This window comes from Myxocyprinus asiaticus, chromosome 15 (assembly GCF_019703515.2).
Source record: "Myxocyprinus asiaticus isolate MX2 ecotype Aquarium Trade chromosome 15, UBuf_Myxa_2, whole genome shotgun sequence".
In the NCBI taxonomy this organism is placed as follows: domain Eukaryota; kingdom Metazoa; phylum Chordata; class Actinopteri; order Cypriniformes; family Catostomidae; genus Myxocyprinus; species Myxocyprinus asiaticus.
In genome coordinates, this window is record NC_059358.1 from 39,112,524 (window position 1) to 39,135,438 (window position 22,915).

At 37.9% G+C, this 22,915-nt stretch overlaps 1 protein-coding gene across 1 annotated transcript in view; it reads right to left on the reverse strand.

Moving 5' to 3' along the window:
* LOC127452628 (lysophosphatidylcholine acyltransferase 1-like) overlaps positions 1 to 22,915 on the reverse strand; it is an 85,135-nt gene that overhangs the window by 12,302 nt on the left and 49,918 nt on the right. Inside the window, exons 2-5 of the mRNA XM_051718254.1 lie at positions 22,329 to 22,468; positions 10,365 to 10,579; positions 2,455 to 2,567; positions 2,117 to 2,177 (exon numbers count right to left, since the gene is read on the reverse strand). Of these exons, the coding sequence (XP_051574214.1) occupies positions 2,117 to 2,177; positions 2,455 to 2,567; positions 10,365 to 10,579; positions 22,329 to 22,468 (529 nt within the window). The remainder of the gene's footprint in view (positions 1 to 2,116; positions 2,178 to 2,454; positions 2,568 to 10,364; positions 10,580 to 22,328; positions 22,469 to 22,915) is intronic.

Sequence of the window (22,915 nt, forward strand, 5' to 3'; positions counted from 1 at the left end):
AGTTTATCTATTTTTTTAGTGGCAGTTTTTTAAAGGCAGGAATTTAGAGGCAACAGCAAGTCTGTCAACATGCTAAAACCCCCTCTGGGATGTTATTTCTCTTAATCCATCCCCTTTTAAAGCACCACTTCTACACCCAAAAAAATGCTTTTGTCACAAACAGGGTTCGTACAGATGCTTTAAAGTGAAATTCAAGGACTTTAAGCACATTTTAATTTGTGTTCAAGGACGATGCTCGAGATGTCATTAAAACAAATTCTTTTTGTTAATTTTAAATTAAAATATTTTAACCATTCAGTTAATTTATTTTAATAAAACACCACTTATTACAAGTACAACAATGAGCATCTTTAACTACATATTCTCACAGTAACAATTCTTGGTTCATTCATGAAAAAACTGATGTGCAATTGTAGTGTGCTCCCTTAAAATGCACTTCGCTTTCAAACAGAAGTGAATAACTGGGTCCGTAAACAGTAGTCCATATGACTCGTGCTATGTTTCACGTTTTCTAAAGTCATACAACAGGTTTATGTGAGGAACTGCCCCAAATCGCAAATGGGTCATTCTCAAAAAATTGTGACTTTCCAACTTACAAAATATTGAAATGTTCCATTTAGTTAAATTTTTGCCTATAAACGCTGAGGGTAAATATTTTGTAACATGTTGACATTCATTTTTATTCATAAAGGACCACTTGGCTGTTGTTCTTTCTTTTATTATTAATTGTGTTTCACGAACGAAGCAAGTTACACTAAGTTAACACTAACGGAGGTTAAGTGGGTTACAACACCAAATTTTGAGGGTTCAGTGGGGTACAACACCAAATATTTTTATGTGAAAATTAGTTAAAATGTGAATTAATAACATTTTAACATGCTGGGAAAAATCACTATGTGCATATTTAAGCAGCCTCTGAACTTTGACCTTAATTATTTTCCACAAATTTTTGTATAAAAAAAATAAATAAAAAGGTTTTTAACACTGATAACACCAATGCCATGAAATCAAACACTCTTTTTAAATTATTAATAATAATTTTGTTTTGCTTTTTTGCACACTTGTTCAGCCTTGCACTAATGCTTTTATTAAAAATAAGTACAAAATAAATACACAAATAACTTTACATGTCATAGAAGTGGTGTACCAGATGAAGGGAACAAGGATTTTTTTCAGGCAATTAACAATTTCAAATATATTTTCTAAAAAATGTGCAAAACAGAGTCAAGTCACTTCATATCATTAAAGGTTAGGTTATAAAATTATAAAAAAATATATGTATTTATTTTTTCCGCTAAATGAAAGCATTTTCATGACTAAAAAAAGTCAAGGGACATGACTTTGTCAACATATTTTGATACTGACCCAAATGTCGTAAGAAATAACCTATTTTGTGAGACACAAAGCTTTCTTTACAGAAGGGGGCGCTAGATGGCTCACAAAACTGAATCCTCCATTGATCTGCATTCAAATCATTCAAAACGTTTTACATCTCATCGTTTTTTCACTCTGGAGAGTAAACTGTAATGTAAACCGATAGTTGCAAGGATTCATACTTGATAAATCCACCACAGCAGTATCTATAATATATATATTTTTTAAATATATTTAACAATTGATTGTGATTGGCCCATTCTGAACAGCGCTGCCTGCTTCAGCAGTGGTCTACTGGTCTGTCGTCGTGTTAAATCGTTATCCGAAAATAAATAATTACATTTTATTTATTAAATGATTTAAGCATCGTATTTTAAGATGTTCTTTAATTTAAGAACTTTTTTATTTTCATGGGTTTTCCAGGACTTCAATTTGAAAAAGCCAAATTCAAGTACTTCAAGCACCTTGTACGAACCCTGAACAAATTTACTGCTTTCAACAATACATTTCAAGACAATTACTGTCAGACTTCAAATCACTCACTGTGAGTGTTCCCATTATTATGCATAATCTGTAGGTCTCCAGTATGTTTGTGAAAACTATGATAGCTTTGTGCAATAAATGTTATAAAGTCCTTACCATCCATATATTCCTAGTATAGAACTATTATAAGACCAACTAGTCAATTTTGAAAACGTGTATTTTTGCACATTAGACAGCAAGTGTATAAAGACATACAAACCTGGTTTGAATGTGATCAGACAGGATCTATTGGTGCACGTCCCCTCTGGGAATATCATTATCTAGAAAGCAGAGAGATATCAGGCTAATGAGTTTCCGACACATTCAAAATGATTAATTATTTTACCATCTACCAAGTTCACCACATCTCAGAGTGTAAAATCCTAGTAATGCTGCTACACAAATCACTGACGTGAGGAATCACACATGGGAAGAAGAAAAAAATTAAATAAGTAAATAATGCTTGTTTAACAGTTTCAAAGACTGCTGACTCTATGAAACTATGGGAAATATTGACAAACATGTAGAAAAACAAATCATGCAGTCACATGATTTTACCTGAGGCCACTCCCCTCCTGATTTAGCTCTTCTCTTGATCTCCTCCACGGTCTTCCGTCTGGAGTCCTGGTCCGACCGCGACACAAACACCGGTCGGATGTATTTGATCAGAGCTGGACAATATGAAGATATGATTACCACCACATGTGCTGTTTTACAAGCTCAAATAATCAGTGCTCAAAAATGTTGGAAGCCCCAAAATATTTTTTGTAGTAATGAAGATAATAATAAAAAAATCTATTTGCTTTAACCCTCCTATTGTCTTTGGGTCATTTTGACTCGGGACTGGTAAAGAATTAGTTATAAATATTGTATAAATTTAGGTTTTAGAAATCAAACGTAGTGACTTTTTCAAGACCATCAAATCAAACAAAATGAAAAGGGAAAATTAATTTTTCAGCATGATCTCATAAACATTAAGTGACCATGTAAATATTTTTGAAAAACTACATTATGCGCTCGATTACACGTTTGGCTGCAGTTTTCCAGTGTAATGTCCAGCAGGGGGCACCAAAAGTGAGTGAAATTGTGTCGTAATCAGACGAGGTTTTAAAGGTGAATGTTACATGGAGGTTTTAATTAGTTAAACGTACCTTCCTAACCTAAAACTTTAGTATGATCCTAACCATTAGTGTCCTAAAAGCAAATGAGAGGTGAACAAAACAGACATCCTTACCCTTAACAAACACCTAAACCTAACCAACAGTGTCCTAAAAGCAAACAGGAAATGAAAAGCACATTTTCTGGAGCAACCACATCATCTCATGTCACTTCTATGGCACTTTTATCTCAAGTGTCAGCTTGCGTGTTTGGACTTCTGAGTTCAAATTCCAACACTATCAGGTGAGCTACCGCTCAAGCTAGTCACGTTGGAATAAGTGTGTAAATGTAGGTGGGTCTGAGATACAAATGTTAAAATGTTATGGATGTTATACAGCTTTAAATAGTTTTCTGTACATTAGTCAAATCTGACCTTAAAATATTTCAGATTTTCTCAAATTTAGCCCCTTGCCCCATACTATTCTCTAGCTTCCCCACAAGTTGCATACTTTCCTATGAAACGGGGTTTGTGTACCCCGTTTTCTTTTTTTTTTTTTTTTTTTTTTTACAGTTTTCAACTAGTAAAATGTAACAAATAGGTCATTTTCATTTTTGGGTGAACTATTGCTTTAAATATGAAAAATCTGTTTTAATGTCTTTACAGCAGGGTTCGTACAGATGCTTTAAAGTGAAATTCAAGGACTTTTCAAGCACATTTTTATTTGTTTTCAAGGACTATGCAAGAGATGACATTCAAACAAATTGTCCACTTGTTTATTTTAAATAAAAAATACATATTACATTTATTCATTAATTTTTTTAGAAAATACCACTTATTACAACACAACTCATAAGTGTACAGCCTTAAAATGCACTTTGTTTTCCAACAAAAGTGAATAATTGGAACCTTAAAAAGTAGTTCATCTGATCATGAGCTATGTTCCATGTTTTCTAAAGTCATACAACAGCTTTATGTGAAAATTGCAAATGTTGTCAGCCACTGCCTGTTTTCTGTGAGACACAAAGCTTTCTCGGCTTGACGGAGAAAACCGAATCCTCCAATGATCTGCATTCAAAACTTAGAACGTTTTATACATCTCATTTGAGAATTTTTTACTCTGGAGTAATAATTTTTCATTAAAACTGATTGTTGCAAATATTTGTACCTGTAAATGGAAATACGCCACTGCAGTCTATATATTTTTTGAATCCTCAACTATACTGAACAGCTCTGCGAAAAGTATCAGGTGCCACATGACAGCGCCGTCTGCACCTTATTTACAATCGATAATAATGATATTAAAAAAAACGTAACTCAATAAACATTAAATAAATTCATCATGCCGCACTGTATAGTGAGCTTGCTGTACCAAAGACAATTAAACAGACACCGTCACCTGATGCCCCCCATGGATGTGATTAATCTGGCCCAGTATGTTTTTTATTCTTTACAAAGATAGGAGTCATTTGTTCGCAAACAGCACTACACTGTTTGCGCTGCATGTTTCTTGATGTAAATTCAGGAACAGCGCACAAAGCTGAATAGCGCTTCCAGGAAAAACCATGGGGGGAATTCACTAAACAGTTGTGCCACTTTTGCGCATGGTATTATTCACTAACAACCCGCAATCTATTTTAGCAGGCGCATTCAGTGCTGAAATTGCGCTGCGTCTTCAATATTTAAATGAAGTCGTAGACATTCCTTTCCACACAAACACGCCTCCTTTCTATGTAAATTAGGCTCATCAAATGATGGAGAAAGGTGTTATAACCTGTCATGTACAGATGGTGCAGTGCACTTTCGGCATGTTAAAGAGATGACACGTGGGTCTGGATCACAATAGTGGATTAATGCTGTTCAGTCCTGGCAGAGTGTAATAATAATTCCTTTAGTGAATGGCGCGCTAAACCAGTGCAGAGAGAGCGTACTAATAAATAGTTCATTTACCAGGGCGCAATTAATTCTTAGTAATTCCTCGTGTGTGTTACTTCCGCACCAGCGGAAGAATGGCTGTTTGAGAATCGCAACCACAAAGAGGTATGCAATAACATTCATCAAATAAATTCTTTATTCTTTATGATTCAGTGTCTGTGAGAGTGAGAAGTGGGAGAAGGGGGATGTGGTGTTTGGCTGTAGCAGTGGGGGTTCATGTAAAATGAAAAGCTACTATGGGAAACAAATCTAAGCTTTCTCTCTGTACTAATCAGTTAGTTGAGGCTTCACAGCATCACAATAAAGAGACTTCCTTTTTCACTTCCCTACAGTTGCAGCTGAAACTAATCGCACCTCGGGCTTTGTGCATTCTTCAGTTCTGCCTGTTCTTCAAACCATGCCATACTAAACATCCAATCACTGTGCACCAGAGCCATACGGAACGAGAGTGTGTGCTGCAGGCTGGGATGAGTCACCATCCCTGGGGTACAATCCATCAGCACAGCCCTCAAAGCTCTAGAGGTGTATGGAGGAAGGGCTGATGATTTAGATGAAGACTGTTCACTGCTGATCGGGAGAGTTGAGATGTTGATAGTTGTCCACTATGCAGGGATTAAACTTCAGTGCACAGCTCAACACTGCCCTGACTGATTAGGGGCTTAACGCCTTCTCTGGACAAGCTTCACCAAAATTAGCATGCACTAACTAGCTTTGTCTTGTGTTTCGTGTATTTGCCTGGCTACAGACCCAATGCCCCGGCTTGCTTTGGCCAAAGTGCTTGGAAACTGCATGATCGTATATGCTTTCTCAAAGCAAGCATATTTTGGGCTATCTGCACAGTTAGGTTCAATTTGTACAACCCCAATTCCAAGGGACAATTTACATCTAATAACAATCTGACCAGCTGAAATAACATGATGACGTGACACAGGAGATGTTAAACAGGTGAGGCAATCGTGTTATAGTATACAGTAAAAGAGGTCTCCAAAAAAAAAACAAAAAAAAACTTGTCCTTCAAGAGCAAGGATGGGTCGAAGCTCGCTAATTTATGCCAACAGATGCATCAGCAAATAATCCAACACTTAAAAAACAATTTTACCCAAAGACAAATTGGAAGGATTTTGGGCATTTTACCCTCTAAAGTGCACACTATAGTTAAAAGATTCAAGAATTTCAGGTCAAATCACGGTGCTTAAAGGGCAAGGCCGAAAACCACTTCTGAATGCACGTGATCTTCGATCCCTCAGAATTATGTAATGAATGTCATGACATGGGCTAGGGAATACATTGGTAAACCTTTGTCAGTCAACACCATTCGCATGTTAAATATACTGCCACCCAGACGGCGTCTTTTCCAGGGATGTCCCTGCATTTTCCAGCAGGACAACGTTAAACCACATATTTCCTGGATTGCAAGTGCATGGCTATGTAAGCAGAGAATGCTGGTGCTAGACAGGACTGCAGGCAGGCCAATTCGATCCCCAAATGAGAAAGTGTGGCACATTATGAAGTGCAAAATACGACAATGAAGGCCTTGTAAAATTGTGCAGCTGAAGACCTGCATAATGGATGAATGGAGAAAATTCTGCTTGCTAAACTTAAACTTGTGTCTTTAGTGCCCAAATGCTTAATACAGTACAGTAAGTGTTATTAAAAGAAATTATGATGTTACATTGTGGAAAACACTCGACTGTCCCAACTTTTTTGTAGCATGTTGCAATCATCTTATTGGAAATTAGTGTATATTGAAAAAAATAAAATTAAAATAATAATAATAATAGCAACAATAAATTGACAAGGTAAAATATCAAATTGAAGTGCTTTAAAAATAGCAAAGAGTAAACAGAATTTAAAAAGAATCACTCTTTTTTTGTTTTATTTAGCATTTTCCATATTGTCCCAACTTTTTTGGAATTTGGGGGTGTAGTATATTCTGTAAGAACTACTCCACTTAGACAGGAAAGGGCCATGTGATCAACATGTGAAGCATCCAACCAGTTTGTTTTGTTTTCAGGCGAGTAAATCTGAAATCAATTGATGTACCTCAATAATTGACTATCATAAGGGCCTAAAAGAAGCAGGAAACTAGTTAAGAGCTGTTCTATTAAAACACCTGTGACCTTGACTGAAGACCATCAGACCCCCCTTATGGACAAAACTGAAACCTGAAAATGTTTGACAATTTTTCTTTTTTTTTTTTTTTTTTTTTTGCACCCACCAGAGTAGCTCGGTCAAATCATCGCAGTACCTGAATTTGGTCTTTGGAAAAATTCTTAACCCCTAGAAATTAGTGGGAATAGAGTAACAAGTATTGATTATTTTGCAGCTATAATTTGCATATATGGAATATACAGTTGTGCTGCCTCAAAAAAATACTGCATATCTTTAAAAGATTCGATGTCAAATTCACTAACTATGGCCAATCCAACAACTTGTTCCTCATTCACTGCAGCAGCCTGGCAACTTTGTTTCATTGCGGACTGATACTGACCTGTGCGCAATTAAATCTTGGAAGTTAAACAGATGCCAGCCAATCTCATTAGACCATGCAATTTTAGCCAGCATGCATGCAATACACATCAGACTGTCCAGAGTGCCATTTGAGGATAAGACTAGCATAAGGCTCAGCACCTTTCTGTAAGATGCATATAGCAGTCAACAAGCGCCATATTCGCTAGCATTACATCGACTGCTCTTCAAGTGCTAGGCTGTCATGTAAGCACATGCTGCTGGTCAACCAGACTAATACGCTCTGTATCAAGCACAGCTTTTTTTTGTAAAATAAAAGGAAAACCTAGAATTTCCTTCCTACCAGGGTACCTGCAGTGAGTGAATACATTTGCGAGCATTTGTGGCATAACTGGAGGCAATTTTAGAAGAGAAAGACACCTGTGTAGCAGTGATTACGCAGCCTGCACCGGTGCATTCCAGATGCAATCCATCAATGTCGGCTCAATTCTTTCTCTATTTGTCTGCTGGGCTCCACAGGGTCCTCAGCACAGGCCCCTAATGTCATTTGAGAGCAAGCCTGCTGACTAACTATAGATTTACAATCCACACAGATGAGATGAACGCACTATTGGAATAAGTGGAGCACAGGTCACAGTGTATTCTTTTTACATCGGCGGCTTTTAAAACAGCAGCACTGTCACAAGGAGAAAACAGACAAGTTAATAAACTTCAAAGGCTAAGATGATAACATAGTGCTAAAAAAAAAAAAAAAACAGATGTGTGAGTGTATGCAAAAATAGGGGCTCAACTATAAGAAAGGGCTGCTGGGGGCCAGCGTGAGTGTGTTTCGGTCCAGCTGACTTGCTAGTAAAAATCTGAACTACTGGCCCGACCAGGCTAGCAGAAAAAAATCCCTACCGAGTCTCATCATATATTTTTTATTATATGATTTTTTTCCACCTAAGGTGGTAGTCAATTTTTGTTTTCCCAAAACTGTCATAATTTTGTTTTTCATGACCATTTTCCACCATAGCGCTTTGGCTTTTTATTATGCTTTACATTATGTCAGGTTCACAAAACAATCCATGCTGAAATGTGCCACTCAAACAGTTAAGATCACACTGAAATGATTATCAGATTGATTGAAATATAAATTGTCTTTGTAAAAATAATCTTCAGCCACTCGTTTTTAATGTTGGGATCCTTCAAAAGAAAAAGCTGAGCAGCAGGTCCTACACACAACCTGGATGACTTACCAACATTTACTCGAATCATTAGTTCTTCTAGTGTCATAACAGTATAATAGATGAATAATAGCTTCTCTCCAATTTGCCCTTTATTACTTCACCATGACAGGCTGGGTTTTCTGAACACAGAATAGGCGTCACTGATATGAAAATATAGGCGGTCACGTTCAAGTACACATCTGACTTGTTTCAGTTATGGAAGTTGAGTCTTTTTTACAGCTTGGTTTCAAATGTCTTTTTGGGCTGAAGACGAAGTTTTGAGTTCTGAAAGTTACAGTACGCTTTCATAGTATAATTAACTCTTTGATCTCAAAAGGCCAAGGAAAATTCATTATATAAAATGTAGTGATAGACCAATATATTGGCCAGGCCGATTAATTGGCTGATATTTGGCCATTTTGCAATTATCGGCCAATAAACGTGTTTACTTATTTCTACCGATATTGCTCTGTCGATACTCACCATGGTGCGATTTGTTGAAAAACCAGATTACTTTGAATTTAATTTTAATCAAAATAATTTACTATTGAGAATTAACTGTCTTATTAACTGTAAATTTAGTTAAACAATTAACAGGAGGCATTAGGATAATCTGTCAAATATTTTGCTGGAGGGCTAAAATTAGCTAAAAAATAACACATTTGATCATCAGCCATCTGTAAGTTATTTTTCTGGACTTGCGCGTTCCCACACGTCCATGCCGGTATAAAGCTTTCAGCATTTTTTAACTTCTCTAAAAAGCCCGGTAAATGAATCCCAGGTTAAGGTTAAAATGTTGTGAATCTGAAGTGTCTGTGAGCCCTTGGCTTTAATTATCTGTGTTTCTCAAGTACTCTGTGAGTCTGAGATGGTGGCCATGTAAGAAGATACCAGAAAAAAAGACACGATTCACAAAGAAGATAAAGCTAGCATTTGCGTATGGACGGATGCATGTTTTTCCTCAAGCATTTAATGCTATTAAGTGTTTATTTACCCATGTAAAAGAGAAGAAACCAACGTTTTTTTTATTTTTTTTTTTTTTTATTAGGGAATTTAGGAAACAAGCATTTAATATTGTTATTTGAACAGAGTGAAGGGGAGAAGTTGTGTTTTTGTGCTCGCTAATGTCACTAGTTGTGTTGTAATTCCAGGTATTCCAATCAATTTCTTCTAATAATCCCAGATAGGCTACAGCATATGTTCATGTTTAATATTTCTTGATAATTAATCAGCACAGCTTTACATTTTCTGATGGATTATATACATGTGACGTCAGTGTGTAAATGCAGTGAGTTTACGCACCCATATCTGGGATCTACATCCCTTATTATGTGCGAATCAAAAGTAAACATTACAGACGTCCATAGTAATAATTAATCTACAGTCAGACATTTGTCTGAAAAACTAATCATGTCCTAATATGGCTTTACTTAATATCACCATCTACTGTTGGATATGGTAAATGCATTCAGTCTAACTAGAATCAGGGCTGAAACGTATCCCCTCTAGAGACTAAAAAATAATGACCAGAATGGGGGGATATCAAAAGCAGAATCCATTTAAATTGAGCTTTTATTTTGGACTGAAGCCCTTTCAGTTTCTGAGTGCACATTTTTATGTTTATTATTGTTATTATGCATTTATATCATCCACCAGCCATCCTGTTCTCTAGATATCAGTATCCGGTCAACCACTATATACAATATCACAACAATAAGATATGATAAGACAACAAATCAAAACAAACAAGGAATACTTACTTCCCCAGACAGGGATATCTTTGCTCTCAGCTTTCATCACAATGGACGCCATCGTCATGGTAACGGGAATGGCGTCAAAGTAGGATGAGTGCGGGGCGACGGTGAGAATGGGCGCCTCTGCTGGCAGAGCCTGTCTGCCTTTAATGCTGATCCAATGAAACCCGCCTGCAAACCACATGACCCGCATGATGGTCTTTAGCGCCAGGTCAACTACCCTAAAAAGAAGCTTGGGTTAGAGAGATCAACTCACATTCTTAGGTCACTTTCAGTCAGTTTTAGTGTAGACCAGGGTTCAAATTGACCACAAAGTTTAGTTTATTTTGTTTAGCAGTCTTTTAACTTCAAATATGCTGCACTTGTGCCTGTTTGAAAAGGGCAGTCTGGGGTTCAGTTCATGTGAACAATAGTATGGTTCGTGGTTAAATCACTGTCCATGTGCCACTGAAAGTTGATGTCAGACATGCCGAAAATGTTGTGTGAAGACTTGTGCACATGCATCAGGATGCATTAGTGTTTACACTACAAATGAGAAGTCACGACCACATTCTCAAGTCGTCAGGATCACATGGTGAATTGACCCTGTTTGCACTTGCATTTAGCATTTGTCCACTTGTGATTGGGTACTTGGCTTGAGCTCTGATTGGGAAGTTGGCCAAACTGGAGAGTGGCTATCCCATTTTAAACCTGAATAGGAGACAATCGCTACATTAATTAGGGGTCATGCCCGGTTATTATTAGTTATTAAAATACTGGGATAAATCTGTGTCTTTTTAAAGACTTTAGGCTGGAAATATAGACAGTTTCTCAATGGGTATCTTGAAATAGCCATTGCAAAGACAACAGCATGTGTGTATATTATGAGTGTGCGTCATTAAGATGTGTGTCGTCAGATCAGTTTGACATCTCACTATATACTGTAATCAATGACAGTCAAATCACCAAACTCACCTCTGAGCAACCAAAACATGTTAGCATATTAGTTAGCAACAAACGCTATTAAGAATAATGAAAGTAGCTTTCATTGCCTTTAACAAATTATCAGAAAAAATGCTTTGCTCCAAGAAAGGGATGGTTCACCATGGTCACCTTATTGTCCCAATTCCAACTAGTCAATTAGTGAGGCTGGCTAGTTTATTTAGACTTTTTCCTCACATATTTTTAATGGTGGTGCATTAAAGAAATAGTTAAACAAAAATGTTATTCCTCTTATCATTTATTCACCAACATGTCATCTCAAACTAGTATGATTTTCTTTCTTCTGCAGAACACAAACAGCATTTTGTAAGTCAGTGGGGTTCAAAATTTAAAAAAAAAAAAAAAAGAAGAAGAAAAAAAGCCAAAGGCAGCAAAAAGCCTGAAAGTTTTGGACCCCATTGACATGCATTCACAAAAGTTCACTGCTCCTTCAAAAAAAAAATATATATATTTATTTGTGTTCCGCAGAAGAAAGAAAGTCATATGAGTTTAAAATGGCATAAGGGTGAGTTAATGATGAGAGAATTATTATTTTTGGGTGAATTGTTCCTTTAGTTAGGGCGCTGACAGCCTGTTGTGCTTTAGCTGTTGAACAGTTCCAAAATCCTCTCGGAAATGTTGCATCTTTAAATTCATCCTCTGCAGATGGATGTCTTTGGCCATTGCGTTAAACGTTGCGCTGTTGTTTTGGGGATTTTTTTTTTTTATTTTTAAGACTGCGTCTCAAGTTAAAAATACTCCAACTTTTTTTTTAAACTTGATGTGCACGATTAATCAAATTTTAAAACACTACTCGAATTTTGCAAATTGATCTCCCATTTATCCTTTGCAAGGCCGTGAGCAATGATGAACTATGCCATTTCTGCTCTGAATCTCTCACAAACTTCTTTGGGAGGCACTGTGAATATGTTGTCAATATGTTGAGAGATGGTGGAGTGTGCTTTCAGGCAAAGCCAAATGTTATTAAATTCTACACTATTTGGTTCTTGTTAGAGTCATACATACAAAACGGATGAGGATCCGCATTTATAGTGAAAAGAAAATGTGAATCAGTACAAGAAACTCTAAACATGGTCACGTTTATACAGACTAAATAGTTTATATATTTGCATTACCCATATGGCGTCAGTATACATTTTAAATTGATTTCTAAGTAAACTCTTAGCAATGAATAAAATAATGTCCCCCCCCATTTCCAGTATAATTTTTTATTATTATTATTCTATGTAAGCTCTGGGTGATTGCAAATAATTGTATTAACTATTAATACAATTGCTTATTATTTATTAATACATATTGTTCTTTTTTTTTTCTTTTTTTTCAAAAGGAACAAATAATAATACAAATAATAATAGTTTGTTGAAGTAAGCTTTTGAAACCATTATGTTAACAGTTGTGAATAAAACAAAACAGAAATATCACTGGCATGTCATATTTGTTATTTTTAACTTAGATTTTACTTTATATGGAATATGAGACAATTTAAGTGGACCAAAAAGTGGACCGAGTAAAGAGGACCCAGTTCTCTTTGCGTTCACACTGTCAGTGACTTTGAAAGTGGGCTCAGATCTCTTTTTGGACCATTTGACCCGTTATATTAAATATTAAGAGTACAATTAGCTCTACTTATTAACTTGTGAGATTATTAAATGTGTTTAATACCCTTAAAATTAATAATCAGCATGAGTACAGGTGTCTTTGTTCAATAAAACATATTTTATTGATCTTCTGCATAAAAAAAGAACTGCATTACATAGTGTAAATATATAACATCTTGTTTTATACATTAAGGGGGACAAGCAATGCATTAAACTGAATGTATTGTATTTCTCTATAACTAATACTGTATTTAGAGGCGACATTCAAGAAATTCATTCATGGATCATGGTAGATTAGTCGTATTACCCACATAAAAATAAGATCGATCATGGTTTTATCAGTTAACAGCCTCGGGTTACTTCCATTCATTCTATCGTAATCTCTCAGCTGTCACGCGCTATTCCAATGCGGTTCGGTCAATCCCTCAAGTCTTCATTTGCACAGAAAACTGGAGAAAGATTTTTTAATATGTTTTGTGAGGAATTTAAATAGTTTTCTTCAGCAACTCTGTCATCAACACAGAAACAGAATGCTGCCAGTCCATTCATTTTTGGTGCTCAACAAGAATGGAATATGAGACACAAAAACACATCATGGTAATCATGGCATATCTATATTCGCTTAAAATTCCCATATGTGGACAGTAAATTGTGACTGGAATATGAAGTATGTAATGCAGCTATGTATGGCAAGCCACGAGGTACTTATGTCATAAAATGCAAAGTGGACTGGTACCTCTTCGCTTTCACATCGCACAAATCAATCGAACCACAAAAAGACCCACAAACGAACCGTACTCAGACCACCTACGGTTCGCTTTTGGGTCCTTTTAGAGGGGTCTGAGACCACTTGGGTTGTTCACATACACATTACACTGCTCTGAGAGCGCTTGGGAGTGCTCAAACGAACTAGGAGTGAAAACGCCCTAAGACCAATTAGTCGACCAGTTGCACAGGCAATCCAAAACAAATACTGTATATTTATATTTGAAAAATATGTAGTTTTGCATATGCCTGCTGCAAGCACTGTGATAAATATTTACAAATGTGCATCACTCATGTTGCACCACTCATACTCATGTCCTAATTTAAGAAAGAGTATATGAAATCAAATGCAATCACAAACAAAGTAAAATGTTGAGAGAAATTGAAGTGTTGGAAGAAGAGTAAAAGCAGTGTTTTCAATCTAATCTGAAAAGTCAATGCAATGTCGTTATTTCATTAGATTAAAGTCATGTAACATAGGGCTGTACGATAAATCAACATAAAATCCCTGGGTAGCTCAGCGAGTACTGACGCTGACTACCACCCCTGGAGTCGCGAGTTCGAATCCAGGGTATGCTGAGTGACTCCAGCCAGGTCTCCTAAGCAGCCAAACTGGCCCGGTTGCTAGGGAGGGTAGAGTCACATGGGGTAACATCCTCGTGGTCGCAGTTAGTGGTTCTCACTCAAAATGGGGCACGTGGTAAATTGTGCGTGGATCGTGGCGAGTAACATGAGCCTCCACATGCTGGGAGTCTCCACGGTGTCATGCACAATGAGCCACAAGATAACATGCGCAGATTGACTGTCTCAGAAGCGGAGGCAACTGAGACTTGTCCTCCGCCACCCGGATTGAGGTGAGTAACCACGCCACCACAAGGATCTACTAAGTAGTGGGAATTGGGCATTCCAAATTGGGGAGAAGAGGGGATTCAATTTTTTTAAATAAATAAAAATAGACATAAAATCATAATCTAGGGCTGCAACTACTGATTATTTTGATAATCGATTAATCTTCGATTATTTCTTCAAATAACCAATTAATCAGAATGAGCTTTATTGCCAAGTATGCTTACACATACAAGGAATTTGTCTTGGTGACAGGAGCTTCCAGTGTACAACAATACAAAAACAATACAAAAACAGCAGCAAGACATAGATAATAATAAAAAATTATTATACACATACATACAGACACACACATACATACATACATACACATGGGTAGTGTAAATCTAATACAATCTGTTACGTACAGTGTAAATACAAATCTGTTATGTACAGTGCAAATGTTTTTTTTTTTCTCTCAGAGGAATGAAATGGCAGAAGAGGTTGGATGTGTTGGATAAATATATGAAGACTAAACGGTGTATTGCACATAGTTATTGCTCAATGGGGCAATTTAACGGTTCATGAGATGGAAAGCCTGAGAGAAAAAACTGTTCCTGTGTCTAATGGTTCTGGTACTCAGAGCTCTGAAGCGTCAGCCAGAAGGCAACAGTTCCAAAAGGTAGTGGGCAAGGTGAGTGGGGTCCAGAGTGATTTTTCCAGCCTTTTTCCTCACTCTGGAAGTGTATAGTTCTTGAAGGGGGGGCAGGGGGCAACCAATAACCCTCTCAGCAGTCCGAACTCTCCTTTGTTGTCTTCTGATGTCTGATTTCGTAGCTGAACCAAACCAGACAGTTATTGAAGTGCAGAGGACAGACTCAATGACTGCTGAGTAGAACTGTATCAGCAGCGCCTGTGGCAGGTTGAACTTCCTCAGCTGGCAAAGGAAGTACAACCTCTGCTGGGCCTTTTTCACAATGGAGTCAATGTGGGTCTCCCACTTCAGGTCCTGTGAGATGGTAGTGCCCAGGAACCTGAATGACTCCACTGTTGTCACAGTGCTGTTTAGAATGGTGAGGGGGGTCAGTGTTGGGGTGTTCCTCCTAAAGTCCACAATCATCTCCACCATTTTGAGTGTGTTCAGCTCAAGGTTGTTTTGACTGCACCAGACAGCCAGCTGTTCAACTTCCCTTCTGTATGCAGACTCATCGTCATCTCGGATGAGGCCGATGACAGTGGTGTCATCTGCAAACTTCAGGAGCTTGACAGAGGGGTTCTTGGCGATGCAGTCATTGGTATAGAGGGAGAAGAGCAGTGGGGAGAGCACAAATCCCTGGGGGGCACCAGTGCTGATTGTACAGGTGCTGGAAGTGAGTTTCCCCTGTCTCACAAGCTGCTGCCTGTCTGTCAGAAAGCTGGTGATCCACTGACAGATAGACATGGGAACAGAGAGTTGGTGTAATATTTTCTGGAGAATAGCTGGGATGATGGTGTTGAAAGCCGAACTGAAGTTCACAAAAAGGATCCTTGCATATGTCCCTGGTCTGTCCAGATGTTGCAGGATATGATGCAATCCCATGTTGACTTCATCATCCACAGACCTGTTTGCTCTAAGCAAATTGAAGGGGATATAGAAAGGGTCCAGTGATGTTCTTCGGGTGGGCCAACACCAGTCTCTCAAATGATTTCATGACCACAGACGTCGGGGCGACAGGTCTGTAGTCATTAAGTCCTGTGATTTTTGGTTTCTTTGGGATGGGGATGATAGTGGGATGTTTGAAGCAGCATGGGACTTCACACTGCTCCAGTGATCTATTGAAGATCTGTGTGAAAATGGGGGCCAGCTGGTTAGTACAGGATCTAAGACATGCAGGTGAAACACCATCTGGGCCCTGTGCTTTCCTTATCTTTTGTTGTCGAAAGACGTGGCTCACATCATCTTCACAGATCTTAAGTGCAGGTTGAGTAGCAGGATGGGGGAGGAGGGGGGTTGCAGGAGGTGTTGGTGTTTGTGTGAAGTGAAGGTCAGAGTGGGTGTGGGGCGTGAGATTGGGCCAGCTGGTTAGCACAGGATCTAAGACATGCAGGTGAAACACCATCTGGGCCCTGTGCTTTCCTTATCTTTTGTTGTCGAAAGACGTGGCTCAAATCATCTTCACAGATCTTAAGTGCAGATTGAGTAGCAGGAGGGGGGTTGCAGGAGGTGTTGGTGTTTGTGTGAAGTGAAGGTCAGAGTGGGTGTGGGGCGTGAGATTGGGCCAGCTGGTTAGCACAGGATCTAAGACATGCAGGTGAAACATCATCTGGGCCCTGTGCTTTCCTTATCTTTTGTTGTCGAAAGACGTGGCTCACATCATCTTCACAGATCTTAAGTGTAAGTGTAAGATCTTGAGTAGCAGGAGGGGGGAGGAGGGGGTTTGCAGGAGGTGTTGGTGTTTGTGTGAAGTGAAGGTCAGAGTGGGTGTGGGGCGTGAGATTGGGCCTTTCAAATCTACAGAAGAACACATTCAGGTCATCAGCCAGTTGTTGGTCCACCACAGGGTTGGAGGCAGGAGTCCTGTAATTCATAAGTTGTTTCATGCCACTCCACACTGAAGCAGGTTCGTTAGCTGAAAACTTGTTTTTCAGCTTCTCAGAGTATCTTCTTTTAGCCACTCTGATTCCCTTATTCAGTGTGTTCCTGGCCTGATTGTACAAGACTTTATCCCCAACTCTGTAAGCATCCTCTTTGGCCTGACGAAGCTGCCTGAGTTCCGCTGTAAACCATGGTTTGTCGTTGTTAAATGTTAAATAAGTCCTAGTAGGAATGCACATATCCTCACAAAAACTGATATATGATGTAACAGTATCTGTGAGCTCGTCCAGATTGGTGTCTGCAGCCTCAAAAACACTCCAATCAGTGCAGTCAAAGCAGGCTTGTAGTTCCAGCTCTGCTTCGTTGGTCCATCTCTTTACAGTCCTTAATACAGGTTTAGCAGATTTTAATATCTGTCTGTAGGTTGGAAGATGATGAACCAGACAGTGATCAGAGAGTCCCAAAGCTGCTCTAGGAACAGAGCGATATGCATCCTTTATTGTTGTGTAGCAATGATCCAGTATATTTCTGCCTCTGGTTGGGCATGTAATGTGCTGTCTGTATTTGGGCAGTTCACGTGTGAGATTTGCTTTGTTAAAATCCCCAAGAGTAATAATAACTGAGTCCGGGTATTGTTGTTCCGTGTCTGTGATTTGATCAGCCAGCTGTTGCAACGCGGCATTCAAACACGCATTTGGCGCGATATACAAACTCACCAGAATAAACAAGGAAAACTCCCGCGGCGAGTAGAAAGGCTTACAGTTAATGAAGAGCGCTTCCAAATTAGGACAGCACATCTTCTTTAACATTGTTACAGCTGTACACCAACTTCCATTGATGTAAAAGCATGTTCCACCACCTCTCGTTTTCCCCGTTAACTCCGCTCTGAACAGCCGAAATCCCGGCAGATGTAACGCGCTGTCCGGAATGGCTTCACTCAGCCAGGTTTCTGTGAAGCACAAGGCAGCAGAGTTTGAAAAGTCCTTGTTTGTGCAGGTGAGGAGATGTAGTTCGTCCATTTTGTTAGGAAGAGAGCGGAGATTCGCAAGATGAATGCTCGGCAGCATTGTTCAAAAGCCGCGCCAACGGATTCTGACCAGCATGCCTGCTCGACTCCCTCGCCTGCGTCTCATAGCGCGTTTAAACAACACAGCCGTGCCTCCGACTAAAATGTCAAACAAAACATCAGAATATTCAAAATCCGGGAAAATATTTACTGGTATATGCTGTCGAATGTTCAGCAGTTCGTCTCTGGTAAAACTGACTGAAAAAAGATTACTAAACACAGGACAAACAAACAAAAACAGCAAAACAACAGAAGCACTCCACACCGAGGTGGCCATCCGCGGCACCATCATGATGTATATCATGATTTTAATCAGATAAAAACAACATTTTATTTCCTGCATTTTTAAAATATGATTTTCTTAAAAACAGAAATGATAAAAGGATTGCAGTTCCTTTCCTTTACTTGTAAAACTTAACAAAAAGTAGTGTTTATTAAAGAGTAAAATGATCTACGAAAAATGAGCCCAGCACAGGGCAATGGTGACACCACAATAGAAATATGAATAATTCTGCCAGGCTGAAAAATACATAATTATGTTAGATACATCTGACACTTCAGTGTGATATCCATGAAAAATGCACAATTAATTACATTGAAACTGCAATCGAGGTATGATTTTGCACGAGTTTAATACAAATGATTGCGCTCCATTTTTCCATTGCAATTGGTTTGATTGATGCGGATGCACGCATTCGCTTGTTCAGTGAAGTTTAACAGAGACTCACATTTGGTAAAAACAAACTGATTTTGCCAAGCCTGATTTTGAATTCGTATCATGTATACAAAACATAGAAAATAGCAGTAAAAACAACTCTTAAGCGCATCAAACAGCACAATCACGCTTTCAACGCACCTGAAACAGTAACCACTCCACATAAAACTGTATGCTTATTATGATCTTCTTTGAAGTGTTTATAAAGTGCTCTCATGCGCTGGACAACTTAGGTTGTGTTTTTTTCCGCTTCAACTTGTCTCCATTGTTTTTCAAACGAGTTTCATATTTTTTCGCTGCATATATCCAATTAATCGATAATTACATTCGTTGACGATGATTGTCATTATCGATAATTAACGATTTTATTGATTAGCTGTTGCAGCCCTATCGTAATCACAATACAACCTTCCACGATAATCAAACTGCAAGAGCTTTGTTTTAAATAAATAAACAGTCTGCACGTGCTGCTCTCTGCTCTTTAAGTGCGTAGCTCTATTCTATCTAGGGATGTTAATGATTAATCGGAAATCAATTAATTGTCGTTAATAATTTGATCGATTAAGCTTATTGATCGAAGTCCAAAGGTCCGAAATATCCCACAATCCACAAAGTGAATTTTTAATGAACTCAAACAGCAGCCTAATTGATTGACAGTAATTTAACTCACAAAATTGTTCTAAATATAGCCTAAATGTACTAAAATACACTGAAAAATAATATTTTAAGAGGAAAATGCCAATACTTGCATTCCTTAAGTGTAATAATTAAAATTATATTTAAACAGTATGCTACATGCACATATAATTTTGAGTCCTCCAAGTGCGTTTTGCGATGTTAACGTTAACGATTAATTGATTGTTAATTTTGTAAATGTCTGAAAATTTACATCTCCAGTTCTGTATGTAGCGTTTTACACATGCTCGAAAGCATGCGTGAGGCTCATGATACAGTGTTTTAAGAGCGTTTCTGCGTGCGATACACAAATTCCCTCTCGTGCTCAAAAGTTAACAGCTCTAGGGCTGGACAATTTGCAAGAAATATAGTAAAGATATTTTTCTAAAAAAAATACAACAAAATACAAAAATGGCAATATCCAATTACATCGTCAACCCCACTGCCAAAGTATTGTTGGTTAATTTTGCTTTATTGATTTTGTTTGAAAATGTAATTCATTTATTGAAACATGAAACACTTTAACCCAAAGAAACTTTTACATTCAAATTGCACTTCAAGCAAAAAGAAAAATCAATTAATATAACAAAGTGGTCCAAAAATAGTTTATAACCACCACCCCAAAGCAGTCTCCAACTTCTTCCACCTGCCCCATTAGCCATCACACAAGTCTGTCTACAGATGTTGAAAATTACTAATACAAATAAAGTCCTAAAGACAATTGTAAATGTAATAATATTAATAAAAATAATAATCATTGAAATATAAATAAAACATTATCTCGAGACAATTCAACCCAACCCACATAATTTCTACTTTCATAAAATGGCTACAGCAGTTTTTCTTTTAGGTGTAAGCCTAATTCCCTTATTCCCCCTTATTAAAGCTGCCTAATCATTTCCACTGTGCTCTTATCAAATTTGTGTTTGTATTGTGTTTCGTTAATGCAGATAATGCTGCCTAAAGAAAATTAAATATAACTCAATTTTGGGTTGAAGTTGCACGTGTTTTTGTATTATTTTAAGATTATATCACTTTCATCTTTGTTTCTTAAATTCAAGATTTATATATACAAGTGAACCTGCAGAGTTGTGTTCACAATGCATGTTAAGTGTAAACTGCTTTGTGGAAATAAAGTGAACTAAACTAAGAACACCTCCTGAGAAAAAAGTTGACAACAGTGGAGTGGACAAAAACAGGTACACAGTGAACAGATACAATGTACATGTGGTGTAAATCCGTCCTCTACATTTCACTTTCTATTTTAATTTTTTATTTTATTTGGTTCTTTTTAAGATTACTTAAGTGTGAACACCCTTTCGTACAGCATTTCTTTTGGCAGTAGATCATGTTTGCACATGACTTAGGAAAAGTTCCCTTGGCATGTTTCACCCAATAATGACAATTCTCTCATCATTTACTCAACACTCATGCCATGCCAGATGCGTATGACTTACTTTCTTCAGCAAAAAACAAACAACATTTTTTTTTAAGAATATCTCAGCTCTGTTCATCCATCCAGTGCAAATGAAAAACGTTTTTAGCTCCGAAAGCACATAAACGCAGCATAAAAGTAATCCATACGACTCCAGTGGTTATATATTCAGCAATATGATATGACTCTAAGTGTGAGTGAGAAACAGATCAATATTTAAGTCCTTTTTTACTACCAATCTCCACTTTCACTTTCACATTCCTCTTTTGTTTTTTTTTTTGGCGATTCACATTCTTTGTGCACATCACTGGCTGCCATATCATCCTGTGGCTCTAGACCGGTTGCCCACTGAAGCTTAGCAGGGTTGAGCCTGGTCAGTACATGGATGGGAGACCTCCTGGGGAAAACTAAGGTTGCTGCTGGAAGAGGTGTAAGGGAAGCCAGCAGGGGGTGCTCACCCTGTGGTCTGTGTGTGTCCTAACGCCCCAGTATGGGGACACTATACTGTATAAAGGCACCGTCCTTTGGATGAGACTTTAAACCGAGGTCCTGACTCTCTGTGGTCATTAAAAATCCCAGGGCAGTAGGAGTGTAACCCTGTTGTCCTGGCCAAATTTCCCCCATTGGCCCTCAATCATGGTCTAATATTAATCTCCATCCATCAGTTTGGCTATATCACTCTACTCTCTCCTCTCCACCAATAGCTGGTGTGTGGTGAGTGTACTGGCACACTATGGCTCCCATTACATCATCCAGGTGGATGCTGCACACTGGTGGTGGATGAGGAGAGTTCCCTGCTCACTGTCAGAAAAGAGCTAAATAAGTGCAACATTCATTCATTCATATCGCCACCTACTGGGCAGGGAGAGAATTTATAGTAGAAATATTGATCTGTTTCTTGCCCACACCTATCATATCGTTTCTGAAGACATGGATTATACTGCTGCATTGGTATGGATTTCCCTTGTTGCATTTACGTGCTTTTTGGAGCTTCAAAATTTTGGCACCCATTCACTTGCATTGTATGGACCTACAGAGCTGAAATATTCTTCTAAAAATCTTTATGTTCTTCTGAAGTAAGAAAGCCATACACATCTGGGATGGCATGAGGGTGAGTAAATTATGAGAGAATTTTCATTTTTGGGTGAACTATCCCTTTAATTTTGGTCAAAAGCAATCATTTACTATTTATTTAGTTATTTATTTCTTAATAATATTATGGTTTAATTTTTTTTTTTATAAATCACAATTAGATTATTTTTTTTCCCCAAAACATTCAGCCCTAATGTAATATCAATAAAGCATCTATTCAGCATATATTTGAAAAGTAATTACTTTCTCCATAAGCACTGATGCTCCACTGCCGACTTTGAGCGGCCCATGGTAGCGATGAAGGCAAATGGCCAGGCCAACAGCATCATGAATGCAGCGATGAAGAGGCGAATGGGAAAGAGCGTCACCGTCATCAAACCAATCTAAAGAGAAAATGAAAAAGGAACAAAAAATAAAAAATAATAGATTATATGATATGATATATAGATTATGATTATAAGACTATCCAGCAATAGTACCGTTTCTTGTTGAGACACTAGCCTAAATCACAGAAAGTGACATGCAAAAAGCTAGATTTTTACACTTTCTCAAGAAAGCATGAGTGTTTCAATTGGGTACTTACTGGCCCAAGTAAAAATAGACCATCCCCTGTTTCTTTGATATTCTGGTCCCTAGATATGGCTCAGGTCCCTCCAAGTCAAATTGATTTTTCTTTTTTTTTGTGTGCCTGTTTTATTGTTGGTCGGGTGAATATCATAAGTCTGGTCGCTTTAAAAAGTAATATCACACTTCTCAACAAAACACATTATTTGTTTCTCATCTTTAGCACAAACATTGTGGGTTACAGAAACACTTGGGGTTAGGCGTTT